The sequence below is a fragment of the Antennarius striatus genome, chromosome 12 (assembly GCF_040054535.1).
Source record: "Antennarius striatus isolate MH-2024 chromosome 12, ASM4005453v1, whole genome shotgun sequence".
In the NCBI taxonomy this organism is placed as follows: Eukaryota; Metazoa; Chordata; class Actinopteri; order Lophiiformes; family Antennariidae; genus Antennarius; species Antennarius striatus.
The window spans coordinates 15,780,157-15,794,021 of record NC_090787.1 but is presented as its reverse complement, the minus strand read 5'-3'; the positions used below and the strand labels follow the sequence as shown (position 1 = coordinate 15,794,021).

General features: G+C 37.5%; 3 protein-coding genes across 6 annotated transcripts; 1 reads left to right on the top strand and 2 right to left on the bottom strand.

The window, feature by feature from the left end:
* Nucleotides 1-215: 215 nt before the first annotated feature.
* LOC137605284 (cell surface glycoprotein CD200 receptor 1-B-like) lies at nt 216-7,896 on the bottom strand. Of its 4 annotated transcripts, XR_011037722.1 has the most exons (7): nt 7,082-7,896; nt 6,223-6,528; nt 5,704-5,970; nt 5,527-5,620; nt 5,352-5,437; nt 3,022-3,135; nt 216-610 (listed from the first exon to the last, which is right to left on the bottom strand). XR_011037722.1 is itself a non-coding variant. In XM_068329840.1 (5 exons), exons 1-5 carry the CDS (start codon nt 7,206-7,208, stop codon nt 5,413-5,415), a joined length of 819 nt encoding a protein of 272 aa, XP_068185941.1. In that variant the 5' UTR covers nt 7,209-7,896; the 3' UTR covers nt 4,803-5,412. The 4 variants fall into 4 exon arrangements, 1 of the variants encoding a protein (XP_068185941.1); XR_011037721.1 differs by lacking the exon at nt 216-610 and having other exon boundaries at nt 3,134-3,273; XR_011037720.1 differs by lacking the exons at nt 216-610; nt 3,022-3,135 and adding an exon at nt 3,856-3,948.
* si:ch211-214p13.7 (uncharacterized) lies at nt 3,057-4,606 on the top strand. The gene is made up of 4 exons (XM_068329841.1): nt 3,057-3,170; nt 3,826-3,845; nt 3,937-3,977; nt 4,251-4,606. The coding sequence occupies exons 1-4, from the start codon at nt 3,151-3,153 to the stop codon at nt 4,428-4,430; spliced, it is 261 nt and encodes an 86-aa protein (XP_068185942.1). The 5' UTR covers nt 3,057-3,150; the 3' UTR covers nt 4,431-4,606.
* A 46-nt stretch (nt 7,897-7,942) lies between the features above and the next one.
* si:ch211-214p13.9 (cell surface glycoprotein CD200 receptor 1-A) lies at nt 7,943-13,520 on the bottom strand. Its single transcript, XM_068329740.1, has 6 exons — nt 13,198-13,520; nt 10,835-11,140; nt 10,010-10,294; nt 9,800-9,893; nt 9,655-9,700; nt 7,943-9,557 (listed from the first exon to the last, which is right to left on the bottom strand). The coding sequence occupies exons 1-6, from the start codon at nt 13,280-13,282 to the stop codon at nt 9,468-9,470; spliced, it is 906 nt and encodes a 301-aa protein (XP_068185841.1). The 5' UTR covers nt 13,283-13,520; the 3' UTR covers nt 7,943-9,467.
* Between the last annotated feature and the right edge of the window lie 345 nt (nt 13,521-13,865).

The following is a 13,865-nucleotide window of genomic DNA, read 5'->3' as shown; positions in this document are numbered from 1 at the left end:
TTGAAACGATGCGTTACGAACAAATTCGTAAAGTTGATTTCATAAAGGAAAGAAAAAGAAATGTCTTCTGTCTTCTGAATGAACAATGAACAACCAAAAAAAACTGGCTTAGAGTTGTTAATGGGTTATGTTTTTTTTAAGGGGGGGGGGCTTCTCATTCCAAGACCACACACACGCATAAACATTTACAAGGTTAACATGGAGTGCATGTCATTTTGGTTCCACTTTACTCAAGCGCAGTGCTGGACAAAAGGATTAGTTTGAATTCAAAATACAGGACATAGAGTAAGACATGAAGAGTTGAAGTGACATATTGATTAAATAACTGATGATGTGTGAGATCAGCAGTGAATTCTGTGTCTCTGTTTAGGGAGCACCAGAGCTGAGACTTGAGCCAAAAGATTTGGTGAACTGTACAAGTTACTAGGGATAAATATCAGCAAGAAGTAAAAACTGGGAGATGACCTTCCAATACCAGACTGAGCAGCAGGGTCATCAGCTGATGAGGAGATGGAGATGATAAAAGGATGATCAGATATTTCCACACCTGATGTCACTCCTCCAGTTGAAACACAGGCAGACAGAGAGATGCCGCGTCTCAATTCAGGGGCTGCAGAGAAAGTCTTTGGTATTGAAATGATGAGGGGCAGTTCCCTTTATTCATTAAATTATGATCTCCTGCACAGAGATATAAATCAGGCATTACAGTATTTTCTGCACTATAAGGCACGCGGGACTATAAGACGCACCTTCAAAGAATGACCACTTTTAAAAGTGTTTCCATATATAAGGCGCACTGGATTATAAGGCGCACTGTCGGTTTGAGGAAATTAAAAGCTTTTAGTTATGCTTTATAGTGCAGAAAATACTGTAATCAGCTTGATGGAGCTATGACTGTCTACAACACCTGCCTGGGTTATTGATCATGATGTGACAATACTGCATGTTTTGAGTAGTTAGCTAGTTAGCATCACTTAAGTGTGAGTGAATGATTTTGATGGCAGGATGTAGTCTGCCTATGCAGCCAATCAGAAGTTAGGAATGGTGCAGGTAAATCCTACAATATTTTTGGTTGAACAAATAAAATAAATGTTTCTTCACTTTTTATGGGTGGGAAAGACTCCAATCTGGAGTCCAGCCCTGCCTCTAGCAAGTGCAGGCCTTGGAAACAGTATCTCTTTGTGTACAGAACCAGAACAATAGTCTAAACCTCTAACCAAATAGTTGTCAACTGAGTTCATTGTGAGTAAAATAAATAATTAAAAAAGAAAAGAAAACGCAGCATATTAGACAATATGGTTCTACATGTCTGACAGTGTTACAGAAATCGATGTGATACCCCTTTAAACAAATCTGGTTGGCGGATTTGGGTCAAAAATAACACAACAGCTATGTTTAACTTTCCAACCAACCTGTCCACTGCCTCCTGAGTGACAGCAGAGCTTCTTCTCAACAGACTGCTGCAGGAACAGACATAAGAACTCTTTCCTCCCCACAGTCATCACACAGACACACACAGCAAGATGCTGTTGGGCTGCAGAGTTCATATTGCACATGCTTGTTATTACACATCATTTACCCGGTTGTATTAATATATTGTATATTGCTCTGCTCATGTTCCATCTTCTTATTAATGAAATGCCGTACTGGTGCGATTTATGTGTATGCATAGGTATGTACATGGTATACATATGCTACGTGTATGTGTATATACATATATATACAGATATGTATATGTATATACGTGTGCAGTAGTTTTAAATATCAGAGTGATGTCACATATTAATATTTATCCACCCTACTCTGTTGGTTTGTTTGATTCTTTGTGAAATTTATTTCAGTTATGCTGCTGTAGTGAGTTAATTGCCCTCTGGGGATCAATAAAGTATCTTTCCGTCTGTCTGCCCATCCAACAATCTATACACACCATTGAGGTACTAAGATTTTCAAATGGGTCATGTAAGGCAGGGCGGTTAGGAGTCAGTTCTACACTACAGAAACAACAAAGCTCATCATCCCTTGGATTCCCACCAGACATCTGGTGTATTGATATTTTTCACAATAAAAGTATTTCTGATTGTTTCAGACCCACCAGTGAATGGTATTGATGATCCTTCCCTCCCCTGTAATAGACTGAGATCATGGTCCTGCTCGCGTGTCTGTGAATCAATTACGTCAAACAGCTCCCTCTAGTGTTCAGTGTAACAAATTACACAGCTTGTGCTTTGTCCTGAAATATCTCTGAAAGATCATTAATCCATGAATGTCTACCTCTAATCTGGACAAAGACACTTTTAATTAAGCAGGGCTTTGACATTCACTTTATTTGACATTCAGTAAATCAAATCCCTAATCATGCAAGTCAAACAATACAAGAACAAGAGCATAAGGATGATGCTCAGATGTCATTTTGCCTCAGTTAGATCTACTTATGTCTTCTGTGTCAAGAGATGGGAAGACTTACAGATGTAATGAAGTATCTGAGATTTATTCTACCCACCCACCCATCCAACCATCCATCCATCCATCCATCCATCCATCCATCCATCCATCCATCCATCCATCCATCCATCCATCCATCCATCCATCCATCCACCCATTCATTCATTTACCCTCATTATGGATTGATTTGGGGTGGCAGCAGATACAGAGCCTCCTCCCTTCTTCTACCTGGACACACATTATCATCACTGACAATATGAATTCAGATAATTTCTCTAAAAGGGAAATGTTGAAAAATGTTTTGATGTAATTATATTTAATTTCAGGAGAATTTATCCTTTAATGCATTTGCTGTTTTGGACTCAAGCATCAGAATGTGTATTTGTGTGTAAGCATAAGAAACTTCTGTTCAGTTGAAATCTATCTCCCCCCTCCTCTCTCTCTCTCTCTCTCTCTCTCTCTCTCTCTCTCTCTCTCTCTCTCTCTCTCTCTCTCTCTCTCTCTCTCTCTCTCTCTCTCTCTCTCTCTCTCTCTCTCTCTCTCTCTCTCTCCCTCCCTCCCTCCCTCCCTCCCTCTCACCTCTTCTTTTCGTTCATCTTGACTGAGTCCTGTGAACACACACTTAGCTCAGGAGAGAGTTGAGTGTCAATCAACAGGTTGTTGCAACAAATACTGGTTCCTTCTGCTTCAAGCCTGTGTGGGTACATCATGGGAAACTGCACTTCAGGGTAAGTCTTTATCCTCAGCTTGACATAGCAGATGGCACTCCCACATAGCAATTAGCATTAGCAGTACTGTACAGTATGTGGACTTTATAGTCTATATATTTTCCTGAAACAGAAATAGCCTTTAGAACAAGAGCGGTTAAGTTTGATGGACATGTGGGTAAGACAATGTGAGAGCTGCAAAGACTTTTGTATGTTATCTCTTTTGCAACCAGTTTCTTCATTTTTTTTTCCACCAAGGAAACCGAGGTGATTGGCAAAGAATTACCTTAGAAGAATAGAAGAACTGAAAAATAAACCCATCCTATATTTGTTATATGATGTGAGACGTTGACCCAGAAGTCACACAGTAATTTACATAAACTGTTGCCCGTCTATATATGTGGGTTGTAGACATATGAAAAGGAATTTCCTGTTGCGACACATGCTGTCATCTATTCATCTGTCAAGGAAATGATGCTGTGGGTAAAACTTGTACCTCTAAATCTGTTGCAGATTATTAACTTGTGATGTTTTATTACAAGGTGTCCATATTCATTTTACATTTTTGTTAAAAAGTACAAGGTCTTAATGTTGCCGTTGTGTGTTCAATGCTATACAGATATGGATCGTTGTCTACTTATTATGCTATGATCATTTAATATCTGTTTTACTTTAGGACAAAGAAGACAAGGAAAGGTATGTATTTCAGAAGCATTTATAAGAATTCATGCGTGGATACGTTGTGCAGTTTTTGCTTGACTTTAAGTATTTCTACCTTGTATATTAGAGGATCCTGCACCTGAAGATAAAGGAAGCAAAGACAGAGAGGTTGGTGTGCTCACTTCAATGATGATTCTGTATTTGTTCAGCAGACATTTTCATACTCATACACTTGTGATGAGTGATGTTAAATTTGCATATTGTGTGAACTTTATCCTGAACTTCTACATGTAATAAAAATTATGCGACTGTTTATTTCATCAATAGGACATCATGGCCACAACAGTGACAAAAACATGCTTTTTGCTGTAGCATTATATGAAAAACGAGAGTAGCTTTTATGTAAATATGATCATCTCACTCTGTATTATTTCATGACAGCCTAAGGACGATGTAACATATGCCTCCATAGACCACAGCAATGCCACAGGATCAAGGCGAACCAGAGCTCCCACTGACGATGAATGTGACTATACAACACTTAAAGTCCCATCAGAACTTATTCCTGAGTCAGAGTGCTCATCTTATCGAGATGAGCCCGATTATGTGCTCATGAGCTGAAAAAGAGCATCATTCGGACTCTCAGAAGATGCTGGTCTATGATATCAGAACAGAGAGTAGCTAACTTTGTAAAGTTAGCTACATCCATGAGGTTTCCAGCCAAGATGACATTGCATGTGATTTCAACCAAACCACAGAGACTGATTCCAACAAATTAATTGACAAATTCCAGTTAGCAGCACTCGCTTTGACATAACAGACATCAGAGACTTGTTACCACGCTATGGACCTTATCAAATCGGTTTTCTTTTCATTTCTTTAATTTCATGGATGTGATTCAATTTATTTTTACTTCATTCATTCATTCATTGAAATTGACTTAAAGAAATATATATTTTTATTGTTTTCATATATACTGTATATGCACAAATTGCACATATTTTGTTTTTCAGTGTAAATACTTGCAGAATAATTTATGTTTGTCTGGATGCATGTGAGAATTTAATGAAGGCTAATTTTGTTCCTGTTGTAGTTTCTTTGAAATTTTATATGGATCAGATGTTTGTACTTTATGCATGAATCTGTGTTCATGATCAACTGTATCCTTGGGGGCGAAGGTTCTTGGCAACAATCGTCATTGTCTGTTTCTGTATTTAAAATTCTTTACCACCTTTCAGAGAATAACTCCTGATAATGTGTTCAAAGCCTGAATGTGTCATCTTCTGTCAACATATACTGTATATACTGTATTGATGAGTTTTCCTCTTTCAGTTTAAAACTAAATTAGAATACAGTACTAATAATTGAAAGTCAAAAATGTATGGATACTGAGTGGATTTTTGAAACATTTGCTTACTCAAGCAACACATTAATAAACTTAGCAGCAGGGATATTACAGCAAGCAAACATTTTCAGTACAGATGTGAGCTTCTCAAGACTCATCAGTCCATCAGATACAGTAAGTATCATTATTACCATTACCTGTACACCTAAGCACAAGCAAGTTTGGCAGCTAGACACCCATCAGTGCAGATTTTTATGGTCAGTTGCTGGACTGCTGGCATTGGCTGCAAAAAATAGATAAGTGAACAAATCAGTGACCCAAAAACAATTGGTCAGCAAATTTTTCATTCTTCATTTTAATAAAACACCTTACCTTATCTTTATTTTCTTCTGTGAAAAAAGTATTAATCCCGTCATGAGTACAAAAAATACCAGAGAAAAAGTGATGCGCAGCCAAGGAACTTGACCTGGAGCAGGAAAGCTCAGTTATGCAAACATATTTCAATGTTAAGTAACAACTTCTCCAAACTCAATTCTCTTGAATTCTGACCTTTTCGTTTTGGGAACAATTTTTTTTCCTCTGGCCAGTAAGGGTGATGGATGGCACAGCTCAGCTTTTCTAGATCCACTCCCTCGGGGAGTTCAAGACGACTTTCCACGGTAAATAACCCACTTGAATCAGACATCAGTTCCACAGGGGTTGGGTTTAACATATGACTCCAGGTGATGTTGGCTGCAGGTTTCCCTCTTTCAGCTTTGCACACTGCCACTAGCTTGTTGTCTCTTTGCTCTATCCAGGATGAGATACTGGGAGGGACTGGAAACAAAGATATACAGTCGTCAAATGTTATGGAACTGTTGAATCACAGAAAAATCTATTTGCATGTCAAACATTACAGAAAATATTTTGAATTGTTTATGGACTGTCTGTCTGCCAGTCTGTCTGCCAGTCAAACCCATCAGAACTGCTTCTGATGGGATAGATTTCTTCTGCCAGTCTGTCTGTTTGTCCATCTCTCTGTCATTTACAATTACTGTAACTGTATTTGTCCAATTAGAAAAGTCCTACCTGTGATGGAAATGTTGAATTTATAACGTTCGTTTCCTCCTTTGTAAGCCAAGTCACAGTCATATGTGCCCACATCATTGAATGAGAAGTTCGAGATGTGCAGGAAAGACTGGACACTGGAAATTTTCCGAAGTGACTTGCCATCATCGCAGTAGTTTTGATAATGTCCATCATTACTAATGGCAATCTTACAGTATTTGTTTGTCAAGTTTAACTTCCAGACAACATATAATGTTTCTTCCCATGTCTTATGGCTGCACGTCAAGTTGGCATCGCTGCCTGATTTAAAAGCTAATTGTGTGACAGCTGAAAAAAAGCAAAGAATAATTTTATTTGTTCAGGACCCGGTTGGGAAAGTATACAAAGTTCATACTCTAACATCAGAATTAAACTGCAAAGTTAGATGTAGTTTCAAGTATCCTGCAGGACATATAGTAGGATAAAAACACATGTTCCGTACTGACATCACGATATACATTCCAATTTGCAGAAATATAATTATGGCTGTCTCATAAGGAAACTTTTTTGCAGTTACGTTGGATTTAACATTTAATTACCATTAATTAATACTATTTATGCTTTATGTGATAAAATAAACACTCCGTGAACTATTATACTATTATCTAATGTAACAATCTTTTAATGAAAACATTATCAACTGTAGACATTTGGTTTAGTGCCTTGGTATTTAAAAATGATATTGCAGAAATCATTTTTAAAAAAACTTTACTAATCTCAAAATGGGAGGTTTGCAATACTTAAAGGCTTCTCATTTATTTTTTCAAACTAATGATGCCAGTATATTCCCAATAATCATGTGTATGCTCATAAACGTAGTATCACAAGAAAAAAGTCTTACCTCGTTCTTCTCCATAGTTGCAGACAAATGTTAAAGTACAAAATATCAGCAGAAAAAAGCATCGCTGCCAATTCATTAGACTTGACATGATCATCTCCTTAGGCCATACAGACACTTTGCAGTGCATGAGTTGTCTACTTCCTCTCTCACATATTAACCCAGCAGGAAGTTGTGATATCCTGACTGATAACACAACACAAAACACTTGCTGCAGCCACACTGCAGTGCAAAACAATTGAATAAATTGTGTGTAAATATGACAAAGCTAAACTTTTATCAAAAGTTTCAAGATTGTTGTCTCCCCTTTTTGAAAACGAATTCACTGATCACCAGCCTGAGATACTGAACTTATAAAGATGAATGCAGTTTAGATCGTCTTAATCACGCATAGGGTGCCCTAGATGTGACAGAATCGCTGAGTCCCTCAGCCACAGGCAGATGGACTTGTTCTACTAACCCATTAGTTAGTTCTACTAACCCATCTGCCTGTGGGTGACTCAGAACCAACTGTGAGTGTGCAAACCTCTGATTCTGGGTTGGTCAATAGTTTGAAAAACTATTAAGAACTGTAATGTTACTAGCATAGCAACATATATACACCAGTGATGATGATGATGATGACGATGATGATGATGATGATGATGATGATGATGATGATGATGATGATGATGATGATGATGATGATGATGATGATGATGATGGTGATGGCCAGCCACACATGGTAATATCCACACCTCACCAAGAGTTCATTTTTATTTTGCAGTCAGAAGCCTCAATATTAAACATAATTTTATACACTATTTCAGTTCTCATATTTTTTTAGTAGTACATGGGAAAGTTCAACTAAAAGTTCAAATTATGTTTGTATTAACATTTGTTTCTTTTCTTTTGAGTTACCTGAAGTTCTATTTCCTGGTGCAGCAAAGGCGTGGCAGAGGGCTCAGATAGGCTGCTGCCAGCCTTATTGGACTGGACCATAACATACTGTGTCATGGGGGTATCTAGGGATTTACATTGAGTTTTGACCAGTTAAATATGTAGTGGCCATTTTATTTCCCCCTCTGTGTTAATTTTTAGTTTTGCTTAACTAGTGATTAAGTTAATCTGTTTGATTGTTTGGGAGGTCAGTTTGTTCTGTTTGTGTCCATTCTTTCACTTCGGTTCTGAGTTCTGTTGGAGTTTGGTTATATTTAGTTGACCTCTTTTACTGCTTCCTTTGGTCAAACTTTCATTAGATGTTTTGCTTTTTGGAAAGTTAAAAGAAAAAGCCCGTTTTAGGACCAAAAATCTCCTGTGTCCTGCTGCCTTACTGCATGGTCCCTTACAATGATGATGATGATGATGATGATGACGATTCAGCTTCAATATGATTCTGACTGAACATTTACTGGCGGATTATCCATTCATGGAATAGAAGACAAACTGGAAGAAAGGGTATTCTGTCTTTTGTCAAGTATGTAGTACATATAGTGTATAATTAATACTGTACATAGTAGAACGTGTGGACATACTACATGTTTTGGGTTTGGGCTTGAAGATTCCCTTGTCACGTCAGGAGTGATATCATTTTTTTTAATTTATCCAACAATGCAACAGAAAACAGTGAAATTATCAGCTGCCTGATTGATGCAGTCTGATTGAACACAGTCTGAGCCAGAGAGGGTATGAAAGAACATAATTTAAAAAAAATACATTTTATTGATTAACATTTTGTCCTGAGGGTTTTTAGTTTATATTTGTGTTCAGCTTCTAGTATCTGGGTTGTTGTTGTTTTTTGTGAAAGCCACAGAACAGCCCTGTGACTCAGAGAAAGGACCCTGTGGTCAGGTTGGCTTGTTTGAGCACATCTACTGTCAATATGATTGTCTACCACAGATAATGATTTGTTTTCGCAACTTTACAGTAAATATGTTCAAGAATATTGTCCATATTGAGCTAAATCACACCTACCTTCTTTGTTAGGTATGTTTATATGGTTGGTCGCAGCAAAAGAAAAAAAATTCAACATCCCCTTACAGTAACTCTTAACCTATGTGTGTAATAATAATAATAAATAATAATAAGTATTTACTAGTCGTATATAGTGGAGACCCATATTTTGAAAAGAGCATCAAAAATAACCCAATTTGTAGTTTTGGCATGCTGCATCTGTGTGAGGCGGTTTTGTTTTTTCAGTTGTAGTTTTCTTCATGTTTTCCATGAGGGCCCCACAGAGAGCAGTAGCTAGCTGTGTGCAGAGTCAGGGGATGACGAGGTTTCTCTCCCTTCTTAGAAGTCTGTCATATCGCTCTCATCTCCCTCTTCTTTATCACCGTGTCTGAGTTTCACATCACTCAGTTTCTCACATATATAGGTTAAAGTGTGATTTTGATGCGTGTGCAGGGTGTTATGTGAACAACTCTGCAGATGAGTTATAGATGGAGTTTACACGTTGAACATAACTGGCATAGGGCTCCACTTCCTCTACATTATCACTCTGTAAAAAAACCAAAAAAACGGAAAATACATCAACAAAACCAAATAACGTAGCGAAGCACAGAACTCTAAAGCATAGGGCGCAGGAAGATGCATACCGGTGAACATTTGGGTGGCGTTGGATTGTTGGACTGCTGGCATCGCCTGACAAAACAGAGATGAAAAAATTCATTGAATTACCTAAAAAAAAGTGTTTGCAGCCTGTAATTTAGTAGCTCATTTTCCTCAAATAAAAATTCTTACCTCAAAATGCGTGTCTTTCGTACAACAAATATAATTCCTATCAAGACCACAAAGACAACCACAGCAATAGTGATGTATATCCAAAGGGCATTACCTGCAGTGAATGAAGGAAGGTTTAAAATGTATCGTCTGTTGGACGCATCACATCTATTAAACAAATCATAAATACCAAGGCAATAAAAAAAAACCCAGACAATAAAAACGTCCCACCTTTTCTTAGTTTTGGTAATAAAGTCTTTTCCTCTGGCCAGTAAGGGTGATGGATGGCACAGCTTAGCTTTTCTAGATCCACTCCCTCGGGGAGTTCAAGACGACTTTCCACGGTAAATAACCCACTTGAATCAGAGAGCGATTCCACAGGGGTTGGGTTTAACATATGACTCCAGGTGATGTTGGCTGCAGGTTTCCCTCTTTCAGCTTTGCACACTGCCACTAGCTTGTTGTCTCTTTGCTCTATCCAGGATGAGATACTGGGAGGACTGATAGACTGGGGGACTGTCAATTAAGATTCAACAAGAGATATTAAAATTGACATTGAATTTTTCTCATATACCTGTTAATACACTCTTAATACTTTTAATTTGTAATTGTTTTTTGCAGTTTAATTATGTTTTACACTAAGCATAAAATGTTTGTGACGATTAAACATTTTCATTTGATGGCAGCACCATTGTGACTTTTTCCAAAGTAACAGTAAAAGCATTGCACACAAGGGCATTAGCAGAAAATATCTACCATAATCTGGAAGGGGTAAAGGATTCAACAGCAAAGGTTTCAAAACATAGGCAAATACTGGTAATAAAAAAATCAGTATGTTAGTTTGTCGTCCACTGAAACTGTTTAGTACAGTACATATGCAATGGTTGCATTTACCGGTAGTTGTCCAAGTATTTACAATGAAAAAGCAAAGAATGCATTTTAAACATACGTTGCACTTTATATCAATGTTGAAGTGAGAGTAAAGTATCTACTGTAACAGCTCCCAGCAGATTGCGTGGTTATATTTCTTAAAGTAGCCAATTATAAAAGTCCTACCTGAGATAGAAATGTTGAACCTATAACGTTCGTTTCCTCCTTTGTAAGCTGAGTCACAGTCATAGGTGCCCACATCATTGAATGAGAAGTTCGAGATGTGCAGGTAAGACTGGGCACTGGATGTGTTCCGAAGTGACTTGCCGTCATTGCAGGAGTTTTGATGACGTCCATCATCATTAAAGGCGATATTACAGTACTTGTTTGTCAAGTTTAACTTCCAGATAACATAAAATGTCTCTTCCCAGGTCTTATGGCTGCACGTCAAGTTGACATCGCTGCCCAAGTTAAAAGCTGAATGTATGACAGCTGGAAAAAAAAGAAAGAAAAATTTTTCAGGACACAGATGGGAAAATACACAAAGTTCATGGTCTAACATCAGATAAAAGGAGGGAAAAGGAGCATATGTTTTAAAGAAAACATTTTTGTAGTGATGTTGGATCAAACACGAGTACAATATTACACTACTTTAGTGCGCTGGTGCAAAAATAATCTTTCAAGTCAAATCATTCATTTTCTTGAAGACGAGACAACCGTAATTGCATCATTTTCAGCTGCGGGTCACAGATTTTGCTGGTGCCTACGACCGAGAGGTAGGGTACACCCCAGATGACATGCCAGCTCATGGAAGAGCCAGCAAACATAAACAGTACATATAAAATTCAATACAATACATTCAAAGGTAGAAACTACATTTGCACAGATGAAGCAATACAGTATAACAAAATAAAATAAATTAACATAAAAAATAAAAAGCATTTGAAGCAGTCTTTTCAAAGCTTCTTGAATAAAGAAGTACTGTCTTCTTGAATAAAGAAGCTTTGAAAAGACTTTGCTTCACATTTAAAACAGATAAATTTCAGCATGAAAAGGAGGAACAGGATAAAATATTTTTTAAAACTACAGTACAGTACCATTATTACAGTTATGTTATATTAACCACAGTATGTCCATAATTTAATTGTCATTCTATATTATTCTAAATAAACTGAAACCCCATCAGCTATTATCTTTCAATATAAAATAGTAGGGAGGACAACAGTGCGTAACCACATACAGTACATCTCAAAAAGGGCACAGACATATGGTATTCCCTTAACGCTTAGTAATTGTATTTCTGATAATTATATTTTTCAGTCTCTGGAAACAATATGCAATATTTATTCCAATTTCTTTCCATTTCATTCAAAAAATTGTGTTAAATTACGATAAATAAGTAACTTCCTTTATCTTTTCCATGTCTGATATGTTATACGTCATACAAAAGTAGACAGAAAGAAAAGGGGTGAAATGAGTTTACCGTAAATATGAGGAGGGGGAAAATGGAATTTGAATAGTCCCTGAGAGAGGTGGAAGTGGGTGTGAGGAAAAGCTTAGTAAAAGAGACTGTTTCCCAGCAGAATGTTAGAGTTTGTGATTCATTCTAACAGAAGAGCAGAACTCTCAACAAACGAAAGCTGTTATTTAGTTAGTTCATGTGTGTCATGAACCAAACTGACAAGAACCGCAGCCAAGCTAATTTAGGGAACACAAGATGTTTCTCAATCTTTTGCAAAATGAAAAAAAAACCTTTTTTAAAAAAAATCACGAACAGAGGAATTCTTAAAAAAAACAACCATGTAGGATTTGTAGAATCTGTATTGACTTCTCAGACCATAGACAGGAACTCCTGTACTTTTCATTGATGGTTCATTTAATGTCTGACGTTTACTCCTGATTGTCGTGAGGCTGTGACCCTCATTTTCTTCATACCAGAGGAAACAAAACACCATGTATGAGATGGAATGAGAAAACAACACCTACAACTTTAACCCACAACAGAGAGAAACATACACCGTGGTGACACCCCACCGAGAATCATGATTTCCACTTGAGAAACAAGTGGCAGTCTGCTGCTTGTTCATTCATAAAACGATGCTCAATATTTACCCAGACTTGTTCTGTGGAACATTTTCCTACTTTTTGCCAGTGTCTGCTTTACCCCACCCCCACATATGTTTCCACTGACTGTGTACAATGAGTCAAATCACAGCAATCACAAAAGGACCAGTTACCTTTAGAGACGATGGCTCAACCTAGGGTCCCAGATTACACATTAATGACCTGAATTATAATTGCTCAGGGACTTTTGAATTATAATATATTTTATTTACAGCAGTATAATCCATAATGTATTTACAAATAGTGTAATGTACCCAAAATGACACTCCCACGTTTTTGTTTTTTTTTTACTGCAGCAGTAGCAAATACACTATATCTGTAACTACCTGTATGTCCTACAGAGACCACCTGTTTGAATTTTCCTGTCAAAACTTGCATCTAAAAGCTGTAACAATAATATCACGATAATTATTTCTAGAACATACCCTTATTGTATGAGCCCTGCCCTTGGCTCCATACTCCAGACAATGAGGTGATGAAGGCAGCATAAATCCACAGCATTTCCTTCATCTCCAGTTGCCTTCAGGTTTTCTCTGTGAACTGGTAGCCAGAGTGCTTCTCACACCAGTAAGAAAAACATCAAGTTGAACCTGTATCTAAATCCACAGACTCAAACTCATCTAGGTCGTTTTTCCCTGAGTATCATGATATAATGGTATATAATACAGCTAAGGTATCTCACAGCTCTGAACTCTGACTCACAAGACCGGGGTACAGCAGGCTCTCTGCCTCATCAAGACAAACTGAAACTCCATAACACTCTTCATGATAAAGATGTTCTCGTTCTTCCCCTTCTCCAGCTGCTTTACACTGTAAAAACGCCTCCTACACAGAATGACGTCTGGTTGTGTCAAGACATCAGTTTCCTTTTGTGCCAGTCACATGATCATCCTCCTTAAAGTCAGTCTGCATGAATTCCCTGAGTTCGACAGCAGCAGTTTGTTTCTGTTCAGACCTCGTGTGAGGCAGGAGTACTACCCACTGCTCCACTGTGCCGACCTTGGTCATTGTCATCATTTTTATTTGTATAGTACTTTACAAAACATTAAAAATGATAAGATTACAAACACAATTTCCAAAGCATAGGTTCATA